Source organism: Dermacentor variabilis, chromosome 5 (genome assembly GCF_050947875.1).
Source record: "Dermacentor variabilis isolate Ectoservices chromosome 5, ASM5094787v1, whole genome shotgun sequence".
In the NCBI taxonomy this organism is placed as follows: Eukaryota; Metazoa; Arthropoda; class Arachnida; order Ixodida; family Ixodidae; genus Dermacentor; species Dermacentor variabilis.
Window position 1 is genome coordinate 6,643,611 of NC_134572.1, and position 26,045 is coordinate 6,669,655.

Here is a 26,045-nt window from a genome sequence, read left to right on the forward strand (position 1 = left end):
AATTAACCGTCGCTGGGGGTTATATTACGACACCAGCTATTGCTCCCATCGTGCGAAGGACGCCAAATAATTTCCTTTAAGATTATGATTCAGAGAGAGCTGCTTAATTTGTTGAATTATCCATCCACGACAATACCGGACGCGCGTTTCCATCACGGTGTAAGAATATTATCGCGTAGTATTCTTTACACCGTGGTTTCTATTTACACCCAAGCTATAGCCACCATACCCAAGCCCAGTGCTTTACCACTGCGCCGCCATGCGCCGCCCGCGGGTACCACATTTCTAGGTACTTTTAAAGCCCCTTGCTACTTTTTCGCTGAAGCGCCACGGCACGCGCCCTAGATCCTTCTAGGTATATTTGGTTTAGCGTCCCTGGCTGTGCCTGGGCGCGCAGGATACTCGGGCCAGCCTGCATTCGCAGAGTTTAGGCAGTGTAGGTAAGTTTCAGTTTTGAATACGTAAGCGTTTGTATGCTGACCCAACTGGAAAACCGTTCCTTCGTCCGTCCCGTAATAAGACGACCGCTTTCGAGATAGCGTCCGCAGCAGCGAGCGAATTTGGCTTTGCGCTGCCCGCTTCAACGCCAACGATGCGAAAACACAGTGCTGACGGTGCTCTCGGCAAACCCCTCACTCTGCCACTTTCGCAGATCGCTTTCAAGTTACAGGCGCTCGCGTTTCTTCAACCCGTAAGCGGCGAGAACACTGCGCGCGAAGCTATGAGCAGTCGGCACTCTTTGTGGGCATCGCAGATCACTTTCAAGCTGCGGCCCGCGCGGCAGTGCTATAAGAAGCCGCCGCCTGAGTACGTTCACGGTTCAGTTGTGGTTCGGCGCGGATGGATAAGACGCGCTAAAAAGCGATAACAGCTTATAATGTTCGGAACGTCATCAGCGCACCTGGTGCGTCTACCTGCAGCACGGAGGAACCTGCACTACTTTGCTTGCGTCGCTCCTTGCGCCGCCGTTGGCACCAGTTCGCGTCGCCACTCAGCTGTCGTTAGTACTGGCCTAATCAAGTTTCACAACCTTAGTAATGACACTGAACTGCGTGGAGATGAGCAAGGGGCATAATGCTTACGCATACTTAGTCTAACTCCCACAGGAGTTCCTGCGTGATATTATTTTTTTTTTTTCCTGGACGTCGCGCGATAGTTTAATATGGGTCGCGCGTAGCGGCAGCGCCTTGCTATTTCGGCTGGAAGAGAGATAGTAGTGATGTCAAGAAGGAAAGGACGCTTGAGCGCAGCGATGATGCGGCTCATGGTGCGAGAACCCCCCCATGCCCCAAGATTATCCCATTTTTGTCGATCGAAGCGCCTCGCACACCACGACAAACTTCTTATCACATCCCTTTATCCCCTTATCCCAGTCTGAAAAATTTCGTCCAGTGTTACTTCAGCTTCTGCGCGCAATTCTTATTTCGAAATAGCCTAGGCGGCGTGTTTTGAAAAACCTATTTTTTCTTAGCGACGGCTGGGCGAGCAGATTGTATACGCCCTGCCACGACCTACTGTGCCCTGGCTAAGCCACCATACCCTGGCATAACATCGCCCCAGCCTCGCCAAGTACGTACAAAGATGTAGGGCGCTCGCAGTGTCGCTTTGGGGAAAAAGTACCTAAAGTATCTAGAAACGTGGTGCACGCGAACGGCGCATGGTAGCGCAGCGGTCGAGCACTGGGCTTGGGCGTAAATAGAAACACACGTCCCGGACTGGCCAAAACGTTTATCTCGCGCCTATGTGCTCATGTCCTGGAAAGCCCAGAATAAGTCGAATAGGCCCACTGACCATACGGGGGATATGATACATTCTCAGCTACCGAATTTGCTTTCGGAGCTTGCAAGACACAAGAGCATGGCTTTCAAGATGCGGCGTTTGGGGCTGTTGCTTTGAGGGAGCCGTCGGGAAAAGTTCGATTTACCACCGCGAAAAGTAGCCAGAAAGTAGTCAAGCCACCAAGCACAATTTTCAATTGCCAGGAGCTTGTAAAAGTGGCCAATTTGGCGAGAAATCGCCAAACGTGGCAACCCTGCCGCTGTTACGTATGAAACGTGTGGCGTACTGAAATGGGGCAGTGTATCGTCCGTACAGCAAAATAACAGAACAGGGGACGCTTCTGCGATGACGCCACCAGTAGGACGCTGCGATCGACCGGCGTGCCTAGCGCGCGAAATTGAAACATGTGCAAAACTTTCTGCATTTATGAACTAAAACGCTCTCAAAACCATTGAAATTAACGTAATTAAAAAAAAAATAAACACATCAAACTGTTCGGATATATTAAAACGGCATCTAAGCTTGCACGTTTCCAACCACAGATCATGCAGTGTTCCTGATCGTCTGCTCAATGTTTCGGTTGCAGAAGACAAACAAACACACGTCTACTCGTTCCATTCGGTAAGCACGCATGTGTTGATTTTTTATTATTATTTCGAATCACACGACGATAAGAAGCCCGGAAGGAGTACCTGCACTGTGCCTGGTGGGTTTCATGGGATTCCTTTCATGTTGCATCAGCCAGAAAGGCAGTTGCCAGGTTTCACAGAAGAAACGCACGTACACACAGAAATAATAGAGAGTACTAGCGTACGTACGTAAGAGCTCCAGCAGCGTTTACGTATAGCGCATGCGCAGTGTGGTGCACGCAACGCCAACGCTAACTCTTTGCGTTTGCTGCTTTACGCTATACTAAAACTGTCTTCTAGAATGCAGCTCTTACCGTGCACATAAAGAGCGTGCAAACGCGGCAGAAAAAACGACAACAAGCAATCAGCGAGCTCCGCACGTACACGCATGACCTCCGCGACCACCGTAACTGCCAATCCCGGAGGCCCTGTGTTGCACCATTTATTTCTCTCTTTACAGCAACGACTCCAAGCTGCAGCGACAGGTGGTGCTGCAGTAGACCGGCGCGCTTTTTCTTTTTTATTGTTTGACCTAGGCGGTCATTGAGCAGCATAATAGCAAAAGCTTGGTGGCGCAACCCACCGCCCCGATTCATAGGGGAAGCTCATAGCATCCATCCGTGCTCCAGCACACCCGGCCGTCATTGGGCCGTCATCGCAAAAAGAGGCACGTTTTCGCCGCCGGACGAGACACTACCCTATTCCAGTACACAATAGCTGTTACGTCTCTCGGCAAGCACAAGTATAGAGGTTAGAAAGGTAACCTTCTAGCCTCTATAGCATAAGAGTGTATGTTATTTTTCAGGCATCCCAGTATCCAGTTTCTTCAGAGAATCTAAAAACAGTGATTCAGAGAGAGGCCGGTAAGGGCAGTGTCGAGTAACACAAAACCAGGAGTATTGTCAATCAAGACAAAATAATGACGCGTTCTTTTGTTTCAGGTTGGATCCAAACCATTTCGTTGGCGAGTTTGGCGCATGCAATCGAAAACCGAAACTTGACCATCTCGCAAGCACTGCGTAGCTATTTTGCGCCGCAGTTGTGTTGCTGGTCTTTTCGTGAAGTATACACTTGGTTCTTTATTCCATGAAGTATAGCGGAAATGGTCGTGCCATGCTGGCAACGTTCTGTAGTCTCGCATCCCTGTGATACTGTATTCAAAGAGTCCCCCCCCCCCCCATTTTTTTCTTTTTTTGGCTGAGCAGTCGCATCGTCATTCACAACCGGGATTGTTCTAAACGGTAAGGAACCACCATGCGAGCCACTGCCGGGCTACCATGCGGGCTACTTACAAGGCGCACTTAGGTCCTAGATGCAGACTCATTCGCGAGCTCATTCTGTAATGTCTCCATTTCCTACTAATTTGGTTTGAGTGTTGGCTATCGGCTGTAGAACTATATCGGCTCGCGCCGGCCGTCACAGCCAACGTTGTGATAGCCTTCACGAAAGCGCACGAGTTTCGAACACCTTTTCAAATCCGCTTCTTTCTCCATATTTATTTGGTGAGCAGTATTACAGCAGGTGCATCTCTGTTTCATGTTGGCTTTGTGTGTTGCTTTGGAACACCCGTCGCGAAAGAACAAATAAGGCCACTTCGAACCAAAGTGTTTTTATTACAGTACATCAATTTTCAATGGAAACTGACCCTATCAACCTTTAACAGCCGAACACTGTCGAGTGAGGCTAGCTTAGCAGAACTCTTTGAGGAACTATCGGCCTTAGTGAGATTAGAATTGGTGAGGCTTATACATTGCTGATTAACGGCCATGTCCTCTGCTATAGAGGTATCCGAGATCAGCAGTACGGGGTAGGATTCCTAGTCCATAAGGGCATAGCGCGCAACATTTACGAATTCTACAGCATTAATGAGAGGGCAGCAATAGTCGTAATCCAACTTAATAAGAAGCATAGATTGAAGGTAGTACAAGCCTACGCTCCAACATCCAGTCGCGATGATGATGAAGTAGATCAGTCTTATGAAGACGTTGAATTAGCGATGAGAAAAGTGCAAACTCAGTATACTGTAGTAATGGGCGACTTCAATGCAAAAGTGGGGAACAAGCAATTGGAAACTACGGCGTCGCTTCTAGGAACGCTAGAGGAGGGATGCTGGTGGAATTCGCAGAAAGGAATAAGCTTCGCATAATGAACACCTTTTTCAGGTGGCGTAGCAACGGAAAGTGGACCTGCAAAAGCCCTAATAGTGAAACAAGAAATGATATTAATTTCATAACTTCCGCCAACCCCAGCATAGTGCAGTATGTAGAAGTGATACGTAGGGTAAAGTGGAGTGATCATAGGTTCATGAGAGGTAGGATTTACCTCAATTTGAAGCGAGAAAGAGTAAAATTGGTCAAGAAGAAACAGGTCAACCTAAAGGCAGTAAGGGTAAAATCAGACAAATTCAGGCTGGTGCTTGCAAACAAATATGCAGCCTTAGAACAGAGAGATGAAGATAACATAGAGCTAATGAATGAAACCGTAACTAGGTTGGCTTCAGAGTCAGCAATTGAAGTGGGAGGCAAGGCACCAAGGCAACCAGTAGGCAAGCTGTCCCAAGTGACAAAGGACCTAATAAACAAACAACAAAGAATGAAACTGTCCAACTCAAGAGATACGATAGAATTTTCAAAACTCTCAAAACTGATCAAGAAGGCAAAAATGAGTGATATTCGAAACTATAACATGAGAAAGACTGAAGAAGCCATAAAAAATGGACGCAGTTTAAGATCAGTGAGAAAGAAACTTGGCATAGGACAAACCAAGATGTATGCACTGAAAGATAAGCAGGGTAATATCATCAGCAATCTCAAAGATATAGTAAAAGAAGCGGAAGAATTCTATGCTGACCTGTACAATACCCAGAGTCGGGATACCTCCATTAGAAACAGTAATGAACAGGATACAGAAACTCCTCCTACAACTAGCAATGAGGACAGAAGGGCCTTGAAAGACACGAAACGAGGAAGAGCGGCAGGAGAAGATGGAATAACAAGTTGATTTAATCAAATATGGAGGATACATAATGCTTGGAAAACTGGCGACTCTTCATACGAAGTGTCTGCCAACTGCAAGGGTCCTAGAAAACTGGAAGAATGCAAACATTATACTAATCCACAAAAATGGAGACGTTAAAAAATTGAAAAATTATAGGCCCATTAACTTACTCGCAGTATTATGTAATATATTTACCAAAATAATATCCAATAGAACAAGCGCAACACTGGACTTTAGTCAGCCAAGGGAAGGGGGCTGGCTTCAGGAAGAGATACCTTACAATGGATCACATCCATGTCATTAGTCAGGCAATTGAGAAATCCGCAGAGTACAATAAGCCTCTCTATATGGCTTTCATATATTACGAAAAGACATTTGATTGAGTAGAGATACCAGCAGTCACAGAGGCATTACGCAACCAAGGAGTACAGACCGCTTACGTAAATACCCTGGGAAATATCTACAGAAATTCCACAGCTACCTTAATTCTACACAAAAAGAAGTAGAAAGGTATACCTATAAAGAAAGGTGTCAGACAGGGAGACACAACCTCTCCAAGGCTATTCACTGCGTGTTTGGAAAAAATATTCAAGCTTTTAAGCTGGGAAGGCTTAGCAGTAAGGATCGACGGCGAATATCTCAGCAACGTTCGGTTTGCCGATGACATTGTTCTATTCAGCAACACTGCAGACGAGTTGCAACAAATGATTGAAGACCTTAACAGAGAGAGTGTAAGAGTGGGATTGAAGATTAATATGCAGAAGACAAAGATAATGATGAATAGCCGTTAAAGAGAACAAGAGTTCAGGATCGCCAGTCAGCCTCTAGAGTCTGTGAAGGAGTACGTTTACCTAGGTCAACTAATCACAGGGAACCCTGATCATGAGAAGGAAATTCAAAGAATAAAAATGGGTTGGATCGCATACGGCAGACATTGCCAGCTCCTGACTGGAAGCTTACCATTACCATCGAAAAGGAAGGTGTACAATCAGTGCACTTCACCGGTGCTGACATATGGAGCAGAGACTTGGAGATTGACGAAGAAACTTGAGACCAAGTTAAGGATCGCGCGAAAAGTGATGAAACGAAGAATGCTAGGCATAACGTTAAGAGACAGAAAGAGAGCGGTTTGAATCGCAGAGCAAACAGGTATAGCCGATATTGAGGTATTAATGAACATTAATGAACAATAAGAGGAAAAAAATGGAGCTGTGCAGGTTGTGTAATGCGCAGGTATGATAACCGTTGGACCATTGGGGTTACAGAATGGGTACCAAGAGAAGGGAAATAGTCGAGGGCGGCATAAGACTAGGTGGCGCCATGAAATTAGCAAATTCGCGGGCGCTAGTTGGAATCGGTTGGCGCAGGACAGGGGTAATTGAAGATCGCAGGGAGAGGCCTTCGTCCTGCAGTGAACAGAAAATATGATGATGGTGGTGATGATGATGACAGTTTTTATCGAAGCGTTTACGGTCCGCTCCGCTTAGACCGGCGCATCATACCAGTTTGCACACAGCCGCTCAGCAAAACGCTATACAGAGAACATTGATGCGCGTGCGCACAACGCACGTAGCGGCAGCGGATCGTAGAACGCTTCTTGCGTTCCGCTACGAACGCGATTTAGCGGAGCGTCAGGGTGCGTCGAGCTGCTTCCGTAATCATTTGACGGCCAAGCTGAGAGCACGTCGCCTCTGGGAGACGCACTTGTTAGATAAGGGAAATCAATGCACTCTAAGCATCCACCGGCGCGCGTGAAACGTGTGCGGAGCGGAGCGTAAGCAAACGCCCTACTAAAACTGTCAATAATGTGACACAGCAGAGCCCTAGCTTGTGTCACCGCGTGTCCATTTCAAATCCAGTGTTCGTTTCGTGCCTGTGGCGTCTTATAGCATTTAGCGAAAGAAAAATGAACACACACCAACTAGCCCAATTCATAACTCTTCTAAATGAACCAAAGCACTCCACACGGAGTGAAGATATACCGGCGCATTCGATCAACAGCTATTTCTTGTTTCACAAACGTCGATGGCTGAACTTGCAGGAAGCATGCAGTCGCACGACAATTATAGGGCAGCAGCGAAACTTTGGCTAGCGGTAGCGATGAAGGTCGTCATATTTGGGCTTGATGGTATTGACCAGAGCCTATAGGCGGCCGCCATGTCTTGATGCGAAAACGACAAATGGCTCATTGAGGGACAAAGCCGGCGTCTGTCGTCTGTACAAGCGAAAAAAATTCGGTGCCATTCCACTGCGTCAAGCGCCGTATGCACATAAATGGACGATGTTGAGCCTGGGAAGATGATAAGGCGCTCATGTATTGTTGCAGAATGCGGCACGACGCCTTTTACTAACTGATCCCGGCACGTATATAGAAAAGACACGCGCCTCACGGCACTCCGAGGGCATACACTGCCTCACCGAGCCAACACTACCCGCGAGCTCTCCCGGAAATTTCTGTAAGTACTTTAGAAACGAGAGAAATTTTTTACTGTCTAAATAATAATCTTGGGCAAACTGAAAGCACAGAATCATTTACAGACGTTATCTCATTACCGAATACGTACAGTGAACGCCACTGCGCGCGGTCACCGCGATGGAGTCTCCCGAACCGGCTTCTTGCGTGAAAGATAGGTAAACGCTGAGAGCAAACTATGTGAAATATGTTCTTATAGTGTTTGTATAACTAGATGGAGCGTAATAGAATGAAGCCTCAATGCAGCGATCGCACAGGTTCGCAGCGACCGACTGCGCGTCTGCATGCTTGTCCGCGCACTGTTTCGTTTTCGACGCGTGAGCGTTTTCGCACCGTGCCATAAGCTTTGAGCCGCAGAATATGAGCATTTGACAGTATACAAGCAACCATTGTTGCGTGGGCGCTATCAAAGCTGTTCAAAAATAATTTCATTGTAGAGACTTCGACGCCTACGGAGACTATGATGTGCCGTCGCAACGATTCAATCTTTCCTTTTTCTTCTAAATTCTTGGATGTTTCAATATTATGCGAAGCATATTAACGTAGGTTTCGGGCCTTCGCGCGACGCCCGGCGGTGGCCACAATTGACCTTCAAGTGACCTTCAAGTAGGTCACGTGACATGACGTCACGTGATGACGTCACGCCGGCTGCAGATGGGGCCTCATATCGCGCCGTCGGTCGCCTCCCGGCGGTGGCCACCATTGACTCTGAAGTGAGATCACATGATGTAACGTCACGTGATGACGTCACACCGGCTGCAGATGGGGCCTCATATCGCGCCGTCGGACGTCGCCCGGCGGAGGCCTCCACGCTTCGGTTCGCGCCGTCGCGCTCGACGCGGCGGCGGCGCCACCATCGCTGCATCACGTGATATGTGACGTCACGCCAGGGATGAAGCGGCGCGCGCCCGCCGTCGCGTCAGTCTCTGTGCCCGCAACCGCGCCGGCGTCTTTGCGCCGGGCGTGTATGCGGTCAAGATGCCTCCAAACGCTAAGGATACGCTAAGGTTAAGCCCAGTGGATGCGAAGCATCCACTGGGCTTAACCTTGATAAGCCTCCAATTTTTATTTCTCGAGTTGCGTCGCACTGTATGTTTGTCGGTGTTCTCAGCGTGCGATTTCCCGCTGCTTCATTTTTGTAATCCAGTGTATTAATTCATAACACAAACATGACCATATGCCATGCTTTTTTATGTGCTTCTTACCGCTCCCTTTCCACTCCAGTGAACTTGCCAGTATCTGTAGTATCGACAAGTTCATAGAACAAACCGTCATGACATTAGTCGGGCAGCGGACTCGGGCGAGCGTCTCAGTGAGCGTTTTAGGAACATCGCAGACCCGGCGCCGTAGCAGAAATCTTCCTCGCGTCTGTGCTTGCTGCATACCCGAGTTATAGCCGATGGCTGTTTGCCGGTTTTATGCTTCGCGAGGCAAGATTCACGCAGCTTCTTGTCCTGCGGCCACGTGTGAATAAGGTTGACAGCGGGCTCCGTTACGTACGTCCGGCACTGCGGCACCGAACAGTAGCCTACCATGTTGCGCGCCTTCAAAGGCAGCCACTACCTATTGTAGTGCTCTCAAGCGTTGTAAAGGAGACACTCGAAGCGGGAAAATCTCGCCACTAAATGAGGACCGCAGCGCACGAAGGAATATAAACTCTCGTTTTCAGCTCGCTTCGGCGCTCCAGAAGCAGCCGACGCGGCCGGTATTTCCACGTGATCCCTAATAGCACGTCACGCCGACGGTGGCGCCAGCTTTTCCAGTGGTGGAGCTCGAGGCCAATACTCACGGACAACTTTCTATGGTAATGAAGGGAAAGCTACGGGCGCGTGGCCGCTGCACCTGTGTTAGGGCGCCAAGTAGTCCGCCAGCGTTTGACAGTGCTTCTGGTTGCATGCTCGGAACAGACGCTGAATCGACGCAGCTGCACGTGCGACGGTTTCGAGTTTGCCCAGATACGGAAGGAAAAAACCGCAAAATAAGTAAACTTTTACATTTAGTTGTGTGTTTTATCTTATAGAACCGTTACTAATAAGGTGTTTGTTTTCTCTTGCGCAGCTTAGACGAACGTGAATGAAAACACGGGACTATTTTCAGAAGCGCTCTCACTTGTGCGCACTTTGCCATCGTAGCTTTCCCTTAATTGCCACAGAAAGTTGTCCGCAATTTCTTTTTATACAGTGGTATCTGTTCGTATCAGCTTAATATCTGATACAGGTTGTATTTGGACCTAAAGTATATTAAACCTATTTTTACAAATTGACGGAGTGCTTAAAGCCTGCTTCACCTCCGCCGCTGGTCGGCTCGGTATTGGACTATCTTCGGGATCGGCCCACGGACGGGGAGAAACTCTTCATTACACCGCTCGACAGGCGCACACAAGTTTTACAGAGTAGCTGTTAGCCTCTAGTTGATCTGTATTTTTCGTGTCCGTCAGCAAAGGAAAAAGAATGTACCGAAAAAACTGCATATATACTGCATATCTCCTTTAGAATCAGCCATACAACACACAGCTGATTTATTTCAATAAAGAAAAGCACAAAACAAGCGTCAAAACCGCATGATGGGTGACAAGGCGCCTCTGAACAATGCGAGGCCTGCATGTTCCTTCTCCCCGCGTGTGTTTCCCGGTAAAGGTTACGGTTAAACAAGCTGTTTCAGTGGAAAGGCGCAACAGCAGCATACGAATCAGGGAGTGACGTTACCAAACTTCGTATATAAAAGGGAGACCTGCCTAGCAACTCATTCAGTTCATTGCAAGACCGCTATGGGTAGACCACGCAAAGTTAAGACTCCCGAAGAGCAGCGTGAATACGATGAGCGTCAAAGAGTGCGAAATCCTAATGTTCAACAACGGTGTCGTGCTAAAACTAGGAAGAATAAAGCATTCATATCCCCACGAGGGCACTTGGGTGGTTTTCTAACAGCTTCGCTGGCCATCCACTTTCGCAGGGTCGGGATGGCGAGTCATTTTTTTTTTTTGCAGAACCTAGCCATGTACAGCTGCGCTGTAAAACGGCACCAAAATTCCCATTGGCTTCGACGCCACATCACGAGCGTGCCTCGACGGAGCAGAGCGAGCGAAAGGGAACACCTGGATAGCGCGCTCCAGGTGTTGCGTGAGAGGAGGGGGCATATCGCCGCGACACCTTCGCTCTCGGAAGCCTGTCTCATCCGCACGAGATCTCGCTTGCGTTCTACTGCGCCTCGGTAATCGCTATAAATAAATTCGCGTAAACAGAACAAATTGGAAAGGAAAAAGAAAAAAAAAACGTACGCAGCTTGCGCTAGTCGTGCAAGGCTGGAGTCAACAGCGGAGCTTGTGATCACCTAGCTTTTACGTGGCTTGCCTAAGTAGTTTGTATGTTTTGCTAGGTTATGCTAGGTTTTGGTAAGTCGTTATCTCGGCAGGCTTGACGCTGGAAGTTTTCGAGCAGTCGCAGGCTAGGATCGCTTTCTCGGCGACGTCCAGTGTTCAGGCACCGACTCTCGCGTTCCCTGGACTGAAACTCGGAATCCTCTACTCGGCGTGTCCTCTTCTCTGCCGCAGCTTCGGCGCAGTGTTCCGGATCAGCTCAGTGGCGACGCATCGTTTCTCGCTTGTCAGTATGGCACTCTTCCTGGTAAGCCGCTTCAGGCGTCCGGACTTCCTTCGGTTTTGCCATGGTAGCAGCACGTACGCACGGAATATAGGAGGCGAAAGGTGTGTCGCCGCGCCGGCTGTTTGCATGTGTCACTCGCCTGAGACACCACGACTCCGCCCTACGCGCGTGTGTTGCGAGGAGGTTACGTCGGTGCTCTCGCAGATGGTTGCTAGGCAACGCGAGACGGTGCACTAAAATCCCTTAAACTTCGTAAAGGAGCGACACTCTCCTCCTCCACCTTCACTCCTCCTCGCTTCTCCTCTCCTTTACGCTCTATCCTCGACCGTGGTGCCGCCTACCCTGCTCGAGCGTAGCAACGGCGCCAGCATGTGCTCCTTGCCATTCCGTAGACGCTTCTCGAGCAAAAGTGGCGCTGATGCACGGCGCGAGTTCCCACGTGATGCTATTAGGCCAATAGCGACGCGGCGCAGAGCGCGCGAGGAGGAGGCGGCATTCTTCAAAACGTGGCACTACTTTACGAAGTTTAAGGGGATTTACGGAGCACAGCTGGGCTGAGTTTTCTGGTAACGCTCCACGGCGGAACGAAAGCTTAAACAGCTCCGCTGTTAAAACGTTGGCGGCGGTGAGTTTCTAATACGACCCCACGCTCAGAAGCCGAGTGTACTGGGCTGAGCTGGCCAAGCGTCTCAGCGTGCTCGCTTGCCCTTGAGAAGTTCATAATTCGAAGGACCGCTCAGCGCCGTTCAATTGGACATTAATACTTTCGCATTCACAACTCATAAAACGTGATTAGGTATCCGCGGATTTTTTAAATGCGAAAGCTGACGCTGGGGGCGTGACGAGGAGCACCGCCAGTGGCGTTGCAGACGTCGCAGCTCGATTCTGCTCAAGATGAAGCCGAAGGTAAACCGTCGGCGTCCGGCGAAATATTAGGGCTATTTAAATATTTTTTACTTACACTTCGTGCATGATCGTGTACATGAGTGTAATGCCGGACAGAGGCTACGATGTCGTCGGCTGCACTTGGCTGGCTTGGCTTTATGTAGCCAATCAGAGAAGGGTGAGTGTCCTCTTCTGCATCAGCACAAGGAAAGCGCCTGACTTCGCACTTAATTGCTGCGTATATGCACTTGCCTGAAAATAAATGCTAATGTACGAGTTTCCTTTCATTAACAAATCTACAGAAACTGCACATAAATACATCGTGAATGCACAGTGCACGAAGACAACTTCTCAATGCGTATAATACCGCGCGGAATCTGAAACAGCCTGTACATCCGTGAGTATAATATGATTTTTTTTTTCTTGAAGAGTTTTTAGCTGGGCTTTTGGTGCGTCTTAACTTTTGGGCGAACTGCGCGAAGACGGGACAAGGATGGAAGCAAACATGAGCGCAGACTATCAACATGTTATTTCTTTGAACGTACACAGAGCTCATAAAAAGGTCATATGTGCGTCAAACGGGGAACAGTTTCAAGTCGCAAGTTTGCCGGCTACGATCAGCAAGCTTCCCGGAATCTTGGTGCGCAGCATTGCCGAGGAGCTTGTACAAGAAAGCATACTGGACCAACAGTGCGCCCTATCACCAATGACAAGCGGAAGACGGCTGTCATGCCAGATTCACAAGATTTCACATCGCATCGAGAAAATCGTTGGAAGGGCCGGAGCGCGTGTTCTTTTCTCGGCGCCCAACGAACGTTAATCCTGGCTGGGCAACCGAGACAATGCGACGACCCAAAGGTGTACAAAAAACATGTAAAAAAAATTCGCGGATTGTGGCAGCCATGTTGTGTGAAACGTCCATCTGTCATGTGGTCTCTCGTATATCGGTCAGGCGGGGCTTTGTGGTAATGACCGCCGCAGAGAGCATTCATGCCCGCTCAGAGCCGGCCAAGGATGTAAAGCCATGGGTAGAGTCAAAACAAAATACACTATACTGATGGGCGACTTCAATGCCAGGGTAGGCAAGATGCAGGCTGGAGACAAGTCAGTGGGGTAATATGGCATAGGCACTAGGAATAACAGGGGAGAGTTATTAGTAGACCTTGCAGAACAGAATGATATGCGGATAATGAATACCTTCTTCCGCAAGCGGGATAGACGAACGTGGACGTGGAAGAGCCCGAATGACGAGACTAGAAATGAAATAGACTTTATACTCTGCGCTAACCCTGGCATCATACAAGATGTGGACGTGCTCGGCAAGGTGCGCTGCAGTGACCATCGGATGGTAAGAACTCGAATTAGCCTAGACTTGCGGAAGGAACGGAAGAAACTGGTACATAAGAAGCCGATCAATGAGTTAGCGGTGAGACGGAAAATAGAGGAATTTCAGGTCAAGCTACAGAACCGGTATTCGGCTTTAATTGAGGATGAGGACCTTAGTGTTGAAACAATGAACGACAATCTTATGGGCATCATTAACGAGTGTGAAATAGAAGTCGGTGGTGACTCCATTAGACAGAATACCAGTAAGCTATCGCAGGAGACGAAAGATCTAATCAAGAAACGCCAATGTATGAAAGCTTCTAACCCGACAGCTAGAATAGAACTGGCAGAACTTTCGAAGCTAATCAACAAGCGTAAGACAGCTGACATAAGGAAGTATAATATGGATAGAATTGAACATGCTCTCAGGAACGGAGGAAGTCCCCCCCCCTCCCAAAAAAAAAAAAAGACAGTGAAGAAGAACTAGAAATTTGCAAGAATCAGGTGTATGCGTTAAGAGACAAAGCCGGCAATATCATTACTAATATGGATGAGATAGTCCATGTGGCTGAGGAGTTCTATAAAGATTTATACAGTACCAGTGGCACCCACGATGATAACGGAAGAGAGAATAATCTAGAGGAACGAAATCCCACAAGTGACGCCGGAAGAAGTAAAGAAAGCCTTGAGAGCTATGCAAAGGGGAAGGCAGCTGGTGAGGATCATGTAACAGCAGATTTGTTGAAGGATGGGGGGCAGATTGTTCTAGAAAGGCTGGCCACCCTGTATACGCAATGCCTCATGACTTAAAGCGTACCGGAATCTTGGAAGAACGCTAACATATTCCTAATCCATAACAAATGGGACGCCAAAGACTAAAAATTATAGACCGATCAGCTTACTGTCCATTGCCTACAAAGTATTTACTAAGGTAATTGCAAATAGAATCAGGAACACTTTAGACTTCTGTCAACCAAAGGACCAGGCAGGATTCCGTAAAGGCTACTCAACAATAGACCATATTCACACTATCAGTCATGTGATAGAGAAATGTGCGGAATATAGCCAACCCTTATATGCAGCTTTCATTGATTACGAGAAAGCGTTTGATTCAGTCGAAACCTCAGCAGTTATGGAAGCATTACGGAATCGGGGAGTAGATGACCCGTATGTAAAAATACTGAAAGATATCTATGGCGGCTCCACAGCCACCGTAGTCATTCATAACGAACAACAAAATCCCAATAAAGAAAGGCTTCAGGCAGGGAGATACGACTTCTCCAATGCTATTCACAGCGTGTTTACAGGAGAAGGAAGAGTAGATTTTAATGATGAGAAAGGAGGAGAGGTCGGCCTGGAGAGCGTGTCTCTAGCCTGCTACTCCTCACTGGGGAAAGGGGAAGTGGGAAATACAGGGAAAGGTAGGTGGCGGGTGATTATGTTATGGTACAATGAGATATTATATACACGTTGTCCAATATGCGGATGCGCACTGTAGACGCAATACACGTAAGAGTAATCTTGTCCATACAAAAAGTAATCTTGTCACAAAAAGTTATTGCGCAAACACATTTCGCACTGACTGCACGTCTGACAGCTTCTAGAGGCGATCGTCTAAACCAGTCTCACTTAAAAAGTTCAAAAGTGATTTTATGGCACGTTGGGCACAGTGAACACTCCTCCACGCGCCCAAAAGTTACAGGAGGTATTCAGAGACCTGGATTGGGAAAAATTGGGGATAAGAGTTAATGGCGAATACCTTAGTAACTTGCGATTCGCTGATGATATTGCCTTGCTTAGTAACTCAGGGGACCAATTGCAATGCATGCTCACTGACCTGGAGAGGCAAAGCAGAAGGGTGGGTCCAAAAATTAATCTGCAAAAAACTAAAGTAATGTTTAACAGTCTCGGGAAGGGAACAGCCTTTTACGATAGGTAGCGAGGCATTGGAAGTGGTAAGGGAATACATCTACTTAGGGCAAGTACTTAGGGCATCTACTTACGTAATTCATTTAAAACTTAGAAATAAAATGTTGCGGAAATTTAGACTATAAAAAGTGCAACGGTCCTGACGGAATCCCGAACTGTTTCCTGAACCGTTATGCCGAGCCTGTAAGCAAATACTTATGCCTCATTTACAATAAATCTATCTCCGAACAATGTATCCCAGCAGAATGGAAAATTGCTAAAATAACGTGCCCGTATACAAATCGGGCAATATTTCTTGTCAGTAAAACTATAGGCCTATTTCTCTCACATGCACATGCTGTAAAATCTTGGAACATATTATCTTAAAATGCGTTACACAGTTCATTGAGGCAAACAATGTGCTCCATCCATGCCAACATGCCCTCAGGACTTGTCTGCCTACCGTTACGCAACTCGTTGAGATACTACACGATTTCGCCAAAGCAATTAACGACCAGAAACAAATAGATGTAATTTATCTAGACTTCTCAAAGGCCTTTGATCGTGTCTGCCATGCTAAAATACTTCTAAAGCTTAAACATATACTAGGAGATGGGCCAATTTTTCGTTGGATTAGCAGTTACTTATCTGACCGCCCCCAGTTTGTTCAGTTAGGATCCCACGCTTCTGAAACTGTACGAGTACTTTCTGGTGTACCCCAGGGTTCCGTTTTGGCCCCTATCCTGTTTCTTTTCTTCATAAATGACATAACTAATCAGATTGAATCCAAAATTAGGTTATTTGCAGAAAGAAGAAAGTATGGGGTTGTACATGCCAAAACCACTTTCTAATTATGAGGCACGCCGTAGGGGAGGGCTTCGGAAATTTCGACCCCCTGGGGTTCTTTAACGTGCACCTAAATATCAGTACACGGATGTTTTCGCATTTCGTCCCTATCGAAATGCGGCCGCCGTGGCCGGGATTCGATCCCGCGACCTCGTGCTCAGCAGCCGAACACCATAGCCAGTGAGCAACCACGGCGGGTTAGGTTATTTGCAGACGATTGCGTCCTGTATAGAGAAGTTAAACCGGCAAGACCAAATTAGTCTTAACAAGGATTTTTCCTTGATAGTCCAATGGTGTGAAAACTGGCAAATGGCCATGAACTTCAATAAAACAATTTCAATGTCGGTAACAAAAAAGAAATCCAAGCTAACTTTTTCATACGGCTGTGATAATACTATACTTAACACTGTCACTCAGTACAAGTACCTGGGCGTTATCATATCATGAGACTTAGGATGGTCGGCTCATGTAGAGCACGTAGCAAGCAAATCGATGCGAAAGCTTGTTTTTTTAAAACGGGCCCTGCGATACTCTACGAAGGAAGCCAAGCTCTTGGCCTATGTTACAATCATACGTCCTGTCTTAGAATATGCGAACGTGGCGTGGTTTCCCTTCGCCCAAAATCAAGTCGCTACTCTTGAGGCTGTCCATCGAAAAGCCACGCAGTTTATCTGTAACCGATTTCAGCGCACCGACTCGCCTACTCAGATGCTATCCGAGATCGGCCTTCACACACTAAGCAGTCGTGCGATGCTGTACCGACTCAAATTTTTGTATCTCATCCTGCATAATAAGGTTCATGTGGATTTTAACACCTATATTTCCTATAACACATCCAGAGAAACCCGTCACAAGCATCACCTTACACTCCAAGAGTATTCTTCCACTAACAATACATTCAGCTTTTCGTTCTTCCCGCGAGCTGTTCGCGATTGAAATGCTTTAGCCCAGACGGTAGTCGCACAACCTACTGTTGACAAATTTGTTGAATTTGTTGGCCCAACAGTACTGTCAATCACAACTACATGATGTTATCAACATTGTCTTTATTTGTGTATTAATTACCAAATGTTTTTGGAAATGTGTGATGTGAAATGATGTATGATGCTATCCATTGTATAACCATATGCTTATCCTCCTTTTCTTCCTTTTTGTCTCTTTGCAAAACATCATATGTAATTGAAATAAGCTCTTTGTGCGTTATGTTTTTGCCATACTTATTGCTGTTAACATAGGTCCATGAAACTCTACACTTACTAAGTACCGTTTTGTATTCTTATGTAAATGCTTGTACTACAATGTCTACAGACCATTCTAACCCACTCCTGTAAAAATCCCTGATGGGATTGACAGTGTCACAAAATAAATAAATAAAAATATAGTGGCCGCTGATCCGGATCATGAGACTGACATAATCAGAAGAATAAGAATGGGCTGGGGTACGTTTGGCAAGCGTTCTCAGATCACGAACAGCAGGTTGCCATTATCCTTCAAGAGAAAAGTGTACAACAGCTGTGTCTTACCAGTACTCACGTACGGGGCAGAAACCTGGAGGCTTACGAAAAGGGTTCTACTTAAATTGAGGACGACGCAACGAGCTATGGAAAGAAGAATGATGGGTGTAACGTTAAGGGATAAGAAAAGAGCAGATTGGCTGAGGGAACAAACGCGAAATAATAATATCTTAATTGAAATCAAGAAAAAGAAATAGGCATGGGCAGGACATGTAATGAGGAGGGAAGATAATCGATGGTCATTAAGGGTTACGGACTGGATTCCAAGGGAAGGGAAGCGTAGCAGAGGGCGGCAGAAAGTTAGGTGGGCGGATGAGATTAAGAAGTTTGCAGGGACAACATGGCCACAATTAGTATATGACCGGGGTAGTTGGAGAACTATGGGAGAGGCCTTTGCCCTGCAATGGGCGTAACCAGGCTGATGACGATGATGATGACCATATTGAAGACATACAAGAGTCGCCTCACACGTGAGAAACTTGAGGCCCACGCAATCCACCGAAGGGACACTTGCGTCCGCATCCCATCAATCGATCAGACAGATAAGGAGCTTGACTACCTTGGTTAACAGATGTACACTCATCCATCGACTAACCACGTGCGCATTCGCGTCAGTATATACGCTCTGTGTATTTTCAAGTAAATCATATGTTGCTAGTCTGCGCTCGTGCTTGTTTCCTTCCTTGTCCCGTCTTCGCGCAATTCACCCAAAAGTTAATTTTGTCTTAGAAAATTAGCTCACCTTCCTTAGTGACACATGGTCACGCTGGCACTTCGCTACACCTTTGCAGCGAACATTCACTATCGTCGCTATATCAGCGCCGATGGTATCAGACAAAATGGCGCCAAGCGTTCGCAACGCCAGCCTGATGTTTTGTTGTCTGCTGCCTACACTCATCGAAATCGCACTGTAGAAAGTAGCTTTCATGCTACACTACAGCTATAAAAGGCTTCGTTTAGGTGGGTGGAGCTACACTTTTCTACACCAAGTAAAAAAGAAAGAAAAAGGCGACTGGCTATCACTCGTGTAGCCGGTGTAGGTAAAAAAAAAATAGCCCTACAGTATACAGCGTTAGCTTGATGTTCACTCTCCGTTCCGCTCAGACCTGTGCATAGGCACAACATCTCAGCAATAACGCTAGGGTGCTTATAATGCGGTCGTACTATGCTCATGCTTGCAGTGGATGAAAAAAAAATTCACTGACGATATTCACGATACTTCCTAATGCAAAATTTGAGCGCAGCTCTATCGACCCTTTTCGCGGCGATCCCGTGGGCGCTGCCGTGTTTGATCGCGTGGTGACGAGTCTGTCGCTGATACCTCGACTGCCTCCCGGTTGCCTCCGCGTTTACAATGGGTGTGTGTGACGCCAGTGCGGCTTAGCAAACCTCTGTTTCGGGAGATATCGTAGACGGTGACTGGTTGGACTTGACGAAGCTTTGGCCACAGCTTCAGAGAACACGCAAATTGCTGATTAAGCCATGTAAATACCGTGCGAGCAGCGTATATGATGCTTGTTTTAAAATCGAGGCTAAACATGTATTCCAAGCTATTCAAACTTACCGCTCATGAATTGAACCAGGATTAGTGTGTTTTGCTCTTCGTTCTTGGCAAATATTTTGAAGCTGCGGCTTGTCACGTTTCTGATTCAGTAAGTTTCCTTGGTGCGGGCACTATCTGATTATTTCTGCCTAATTGCTCGCGGTTGTGCTCAGTTTCAATAGATTTGTTCTTGCTTCGCGCAAGGCTTGAAACATTGTACATTGTAATACATTGTGGCAAATATGTATTTAACTCGCTTACTCTTGTGGGCCGTCACGAAACATTCAGCCTCGACCGTTCTTGCGCTATCGCTGTAGTCCGTCATTAGAGGGTTTTAGAATAGGGGACCCAAAGAAAAAGCGTCAAAGCCACTGCGCATGCGCGAGACGCAAACTGTATTTAGGTTTTGCGTTGGGCACGCTATTTCACTGATTTAGCGGGGAGCCTCAAAAATTGCCCCAAAAGATTTGCGTAAACAAACATAGTGGCACCCATCAAAGCGACGGCTCTGACCTAGCACCAAACTGGGTTCGATTTGTGGTAACGCGTGACGTTCACGAGCTAGGAGAAGTGACTGCGGTTATTGCTTTCTCTCAACTAGCGTGTGTTATGATGATTGATGCATTAGACGCCGCTGATTTCGAATTCGATTGTGGATTTTATGGCTCGTAGGCCTAACACGGCTTAGCTTGGCTGGTGAAGGCACGTAAAGTTGGTTGCTCAAAACTAAGGGCAACTAATTGTTTGCTGCTTACAGAATAACCTCTAAATTGTAATTAAACGCGAATGCACGAAAGTCAAAAGTACTATTCTTATCACAAAATGGTATATTTTATTTAATTATTGATAATAGCTTTTGTTTGACGCCGTAGTGCCGCTGTCAGCGCAAGACGCTATCCGCAAATCTTCACTCCTGCGTGCCCCAACGCTAACACCTACAAAGCTCTTCGGGGCCCTAAACTACTTGGGCCCCTATTCTAAAGCTCTCTATTTTGCGTATATTGTACGCATATATTCAAGTGTGCGCCCATTAACTTGTTGACATGTTGGCGACAGAGTGGGCGTAAGATTCCGCGCCAGTTCGCGTAGGTGGGTGTAGACACTGTGCGCGAAACGTGCTATGACAGGAAGCGGCGCTACTCTCTTTGTAGTTGTTTAACGAGCGGTAGTCACTCTTGCCGACGTTCCGGGGCCGAAGCACTTTCTTTGAAGGTTAGCAATACAACGCTGGTGAATGAGCAAATTTCTGTATCCTCGAAGAAAGCCGTACATCTCGAAGTGCCGGTAACACGTACGGACAGTTGCAGCAACGGTCCGAAAACTTGGCTACGCAGGTTCATTCCATTCATTAATATGCCAGTCACTATTTTTGCAGCCAACTACTGCACACGTCTTCAATCCACATGATTCGATCTCGCATGAATGGAGCACAGTGCGTTAGCGAAAACCCAGTTGCATTTCCGACAGCTGAACGCACAGAAGCAAGGTGGAAGCGGTAACGGTTTCGTATTCGTGCGCTGTCGCTGAGGCGACATGCGGTGCGCCGCCGAAAGTGCCATCTCGTTTCTCTTGAACAAACTGCTCCACGAAAAGGGTCAATACGTGTTTCATTTCGCGATACACTCTAAAGAAGTTTGCACCCTTTGGGGTGTACATCTACCACACAACAATAATCGTCATCTGCCTTGCTTGCGTTTCCTTTCTTGAAAACGCCGCGCCCGCTACTTTCCTGCCAGGAATGCTATGTCATGTTGATAACGCGCATGCCGTTCGTTACTGGGAAGTACCGGGCTCGCAGCGTTAAAGAAAGGCAATGCGGACAAGACAGGTGACGTTTATTGTTGTGTTGCAAGATACGACTCAAAGGGTGTAAACTTTTCTTAGAGTGTATATTGGTTGACGCGGACAATCTGTCTCGCGCGGCACGTTGCAAACGGAGCGAAGCGTTGCTAAACAAGTAGCTCTCAAGCACAACCATAGCGGTGAGCAGAGTCGGCGATCGTCGAAAATCTGATCTGCGGGTCAACTGCGTCGGCTATTGTACATGACTCGTCGAAGGTTCCAGTGTAGTCACATGACTTCCAGAAAGTACTACACAATTCGCGTTTCGCATACGATCAGATTACGAATGCTATGGCGCCATCTCGTAGTCTCGTGCGGCACTCTACGTTACTCACCCTTTCGCCATACTCTCCTCCTCCGCTTTCCGCGTCATGCTTTCACTGCAGCCCCTTCCTCCACTTTCCTCCTCGTGATCTCTTCTTTTCAACTCCCGCTGCCCTCCGCGTTGCCTTTCATCTTTCGCTGTGATCGTTCGCTCGGTTACGCCGAGGCACGACGCCGAGGCACGACGCCGAGGCACGCCGGCGCTCAACGCAGGAACGGGCGCTTAAGAGTTGCGCTCTAAAAACGCTGCCCTTCATCCGAGGCGATCGAGCGTAACATTCACTGTGCGTTCGCTTCGCCTTTCTTTTTTTTTTGTGCAGCCAAACGCACTTCGCGTCGCTGAGGGCTGAGGGGTGGTTTTGCCTCAGCGCGCGAGCCGCGCATGCGCTGTCGGCGAGACAGGACGACAACGGCTGCCGCTGCTGACAACGTCAGCTCTTGGGTCGGGGTCCTGTTGCTTCCGATATGGATAGCTATACCGGACCAGACAAGATGCCAAACAATCGAGAAACTTTTTATACGTGATACGTGACTTGCGTAACTTTTTCTTTCACTCAGGGCGAGTGAGCTTCTCAATCCCGCGCTAAAGCTTCGGTGCTTGAGTGGGCTGGATATTTAATTTTGTAAATATGTAATATATAATATGAATGACTGAAAAAAGATTTGCTATTGCAAGTGACATGCCGAGAACACAGGAGAGCCCCTTCCCACAGAGGTGTGCTGTGCCGTGCCTCCTATGTCCACGGAGCTGTGTTCGGTTCGGTTTTGTATTCCTTTGATTCTGTGTATTAAAGGTGCATCATTGTCCTTTGACGAATAATGGAATGCCTGAATGTCTTCATGCGCGTTCGCGAACGGCTGTGGTTTAAGAGAAACCGAAAATGAGCAAGACTGGTGTAAAGATTATTTTTGCTCGATCCTTTTAGCACTTTGTTTTAGCGCTTACGACTAGGAGTATACGAATGGTAATTTAGACCAAATCGAATAGACTCTCAAAGATGAGTAAAATCAAATATCTTGGAATAATGAACAACCGTTTTCAAAATCAATATAAAATGTCGACATCCTATAGTATTCATAACGTTAGGAAGTTTCTGTCATTACATGACACGTTATGAAGCGTTGTTTATTAACAGCACAAATTGAGCGTTAGGAACTAATAAATTATATTTCGCATGCTTAGGACTCTTCAGAGAGCGCGACTGATCACTGTATAAACGGTAAAGTCTGGCTCTCTGAACTACGTAGCCCGATCCACTACGTAAGTTCCCATGAAATTTATCAAGCTATTGCTCCAATTTTATGTTTAATGGCAGGCAATTGACGTTGTGGAATATTCGAAAAATATTCGTATTTATTCGAAGGCCGTATCGAATAGGATACTATATTATTCGGTCTTCGAATTCATTGTTTGAAATTTGGAGTAGTCGCACACTCTTGCTTACAGATCGATCGGGGTGATAGCGTGCACCCGTGAGCAAAGGTATACGTACCACAGGGTCGCCGAAAAAACAGGATTTCCTCGTAGTTAACACGCATAAACGGAAACTGACGAGTGCATTAGAAAATTCGCAATGCCAAGTTTGGACTGCAATTTTTACTTTCAAGTTGCATTCACAGACACAGGAAAAAATTAGTTTTATCGCGCAATCCCTGGTCAGTATACTTTTGTTCATGGGTGTACATGCGGAGCGCTACTCGGACTACTCGAGAAGCGTGAAATAGAAGATAATTGGAATGTAGCCATTACATTATCTCGGCTAAAATTATAACACTCGGAAACGTGTCCTCATCGCAATTTTTCCTTTCTATTTGCAGTGCATCTACAATGGCCGCACGATGTCCCATTCCGGAATCAGAGATAAGAAAGTACGCGGAAGCGAGCCCCTGCCTCGACGTGCAGTGGAAACTGTCAGTGTTGCACCGTTTCCTGGCGAAGTTGAAGGCCAGCGGTGCTAACCTGCTCCTGCCTTGCGGAAAGACCGAAGGCGACGATCTGCCGGACTGCTGGATTGGATCGAATGTGGTCGCTCTTAACAGCGTGCTCCTGAATGCCTCTTTGGAACTGCGCGAGGACAAACCGGGTGTACTGTCGCTGGTCACTTTAGTGGCGAGACGCAGAGCCGAGCTTCCTGATGCAGCACTGTCTGACGCAGCTTTTCTTGTGTACTGGCTCTTATGCTACCACCGCTGTGTGCGAACGGTTCACCTGGAGCTCGACACAGTCCTTTGTCTTTGTGCGCCAACTGTCGTCGCTGGGGCACTGCGACGCGGATCCAGCGTGGTGTGTCTCAGGCTCCGCATAGGCAGCGTGGCGAAGAGAACACAGGCACAACCAGTTTTGACGTCTGTGCTTGAGTCCATGGTCAATGTGGAAGTACTGGACCTGTCTGGAGTGACTCTAAACGACGCAACCGTGGATGGCGTCGTAGCAGTACTGAAGAGTGGCCGCCTGCGTACTTTGGTCCTCGGTACCTGCCCACAGGGTAAGAAGGTTGCCCACAGGCTTTCACGCGCCGTGCGGAAATGCGCAGGACTTGCTTCGCTTGCCGTAAACGGCAGAGTAAGAAGCTTCCCTGAAATCCCGTCCCTTCTGCAGGCAAACACTACCCTGAGGAGCGTATCGCTGTCAGGGGTGACAGGGGAACTCGTGGGCGAAATCTTGCTTTGCTTGGCGCGCAACGATACCCTCGAAGAACTCTGCCTCAGCGACGCCGCCTTGGGTGATTTTCCGGTGACAATTGAACACATCTACAGGTTCGCCGAGAACCGGCACCTTAGGGTCCTGAAATTGACACGCCTCGAACTCGGCGACGCTGCTGCCATGGCGTTCGCAGAGTTGCTCCGCGAGAACGTGACTTTGGAAGAAGTGGACTTCTCTGGTAGCTGCGTAGGAGATTTCGGCGCGCATGCATTGGCCGAAGCCCTAACAGTGAACAGGTCGTTGAAGACACTGTGGTTGGAGCAGAGCCAACTCACCGACCGCGCAGTAGAAACGTTTGCTAGAGCTCTCTCGCTGAATGAGTGCGTCGAGAGGGTTAGCTTGGGGATTGTGGCCTTACCCGAAGAATGGTGTCTGCCTGCGGACGTCTGCGACTTCAACAAGCTTTGCGGGCGCTTGGAAGTGACGTGGAACACGTGGGGACTCGAACGGATGAGCAGCTGCTTGAGCAGTGTGAGCAGGGAGCACCCGTTACGCGCCAGGGCGCGACCGATTAAGCTGTGCTGGACTCGCCAAGCAACCATTGGCGGTGTTCGCGCCCTTTTCGCCACTGCGTCCAGTTTAACCTTTCTTAACGAGCTAGTCGTTGGGAATATGCACTCCGATGAGCAGGGCTTCGCAGAAGCCATTGCCAAGTTACTGGTCTCGACCAATGCGCTCAAGAAGCTAGAGATACGCGAGTTGAACGGCGCCAACAACATCGTGCGAGTTATTCTGAATGCTTTGGCGCGAAATTCTACTGTATGCTACGCTTGTTTTTCTTGTAGTTTGGGTACCGTCTGCGTCGCCAACGCTTTGAAGGCGGTGCTAAATACCAACGTCACTCTTCACTGTATTAGGTTTCGGAGCCTTTATATGCATGGCATACCTTTGGCCAGATTCGTTCAGGGTATTAGAGGCAACAACGTCCTCACCGATTTCTCGTTCGACACCGTGCCAAATAAAGAAGACGTGCAAGATTTGTGGAGCTTGCTGTGGCGGAACAGGTGCCTCCTCAGTCGAGCTGTGAAACACGCTCGGGGTATGTCAGTGGACATGGAGGCATTCAGTACGCTCGCGGGCCGAGACTCTCTGATCTGTGCGCTTATCGAGGCTACCGGTAAGACGTCGGCCGAGTGCAAGGACATTGTGAGCCGGGTGCTATGCAAAGAGGAAAAGACAACGCAAATGGAAATAACGAGTGTATACCATCGCTGACTCATTTTCAGGGCCTCGTGCTACGGCCAGTGTTATCACTCCTGCACCGAAATTTTTCATAGCAGAACTCTACGGCTTGCAAATAGTGCTTTGTCATATCCTTCGTTACCGTGTCCCCTCGCTTCTCTCCATCTGGGTTTTGTGCTTCGGACGACGAACGTGTTGGATGCCTCGATTGCGCGCGTGTCATCGTACCCTGCACTTACATCGAGATCCCTTACACGATTGCGCGTTGTCTGCCACCGTCCGCAGAGCACTGTGACTCGTTCCTTCGCCTCCGAAATGGCTCCATCTTGGGTGGTTCCATCGATATCGTTTTTGACTGCGGTGGAAGAACGCCTTGCGGTTGAAATCGGAGGATGCATATCTGTCAAGCGTAACTATGCATGAGCGGCTTTTTCTCTTTTTTTTTACTTTGATGGAAATAAACAGTTGAGTTTTTCATATTATGGCGCCTA

At 47.7% G+C, this 26,045-nt stretch overlaps 1 protein-coding gene and 1 pseudogene across 1 annotated transcript; both read left to right on the plus strand.

The window, feature by feature from the left end:
* The first annotated feature begins 375 nt into the window (after positions 1–375).
* LOC142582211 (uncharacterized) lies at positions 376–26,045 on the plus strand. Its single transcript, XM_075691632.1, has 2 exons — positions 376–440; positions 23,487–26,045. The coding sequence occupies exon 2, from the start codon at positions 23,497–23,499 to the stop codon at positions 25,585–25,587; it is 2,091 nt and encodes a 696-aa protein (XP_075547747.1). The 5' UTR covers positions 376–440; positions 23,487–23,496; the 3' UTR covers positions 25,588–26,045.
* Positions 10,044–10,219, plus strand: LOC142583823 (U2 spliceosomal RNA; annotated as a pseudogene).

Coding starts and splice junctions, on each gene's coding strand:
- LOC142582211 (XM_075691632.1), top strand. CDS start 23,497: ATGGCCGCACGATGTCCCATTCCGGAATCAGAGATAAGAAAGTACGCG.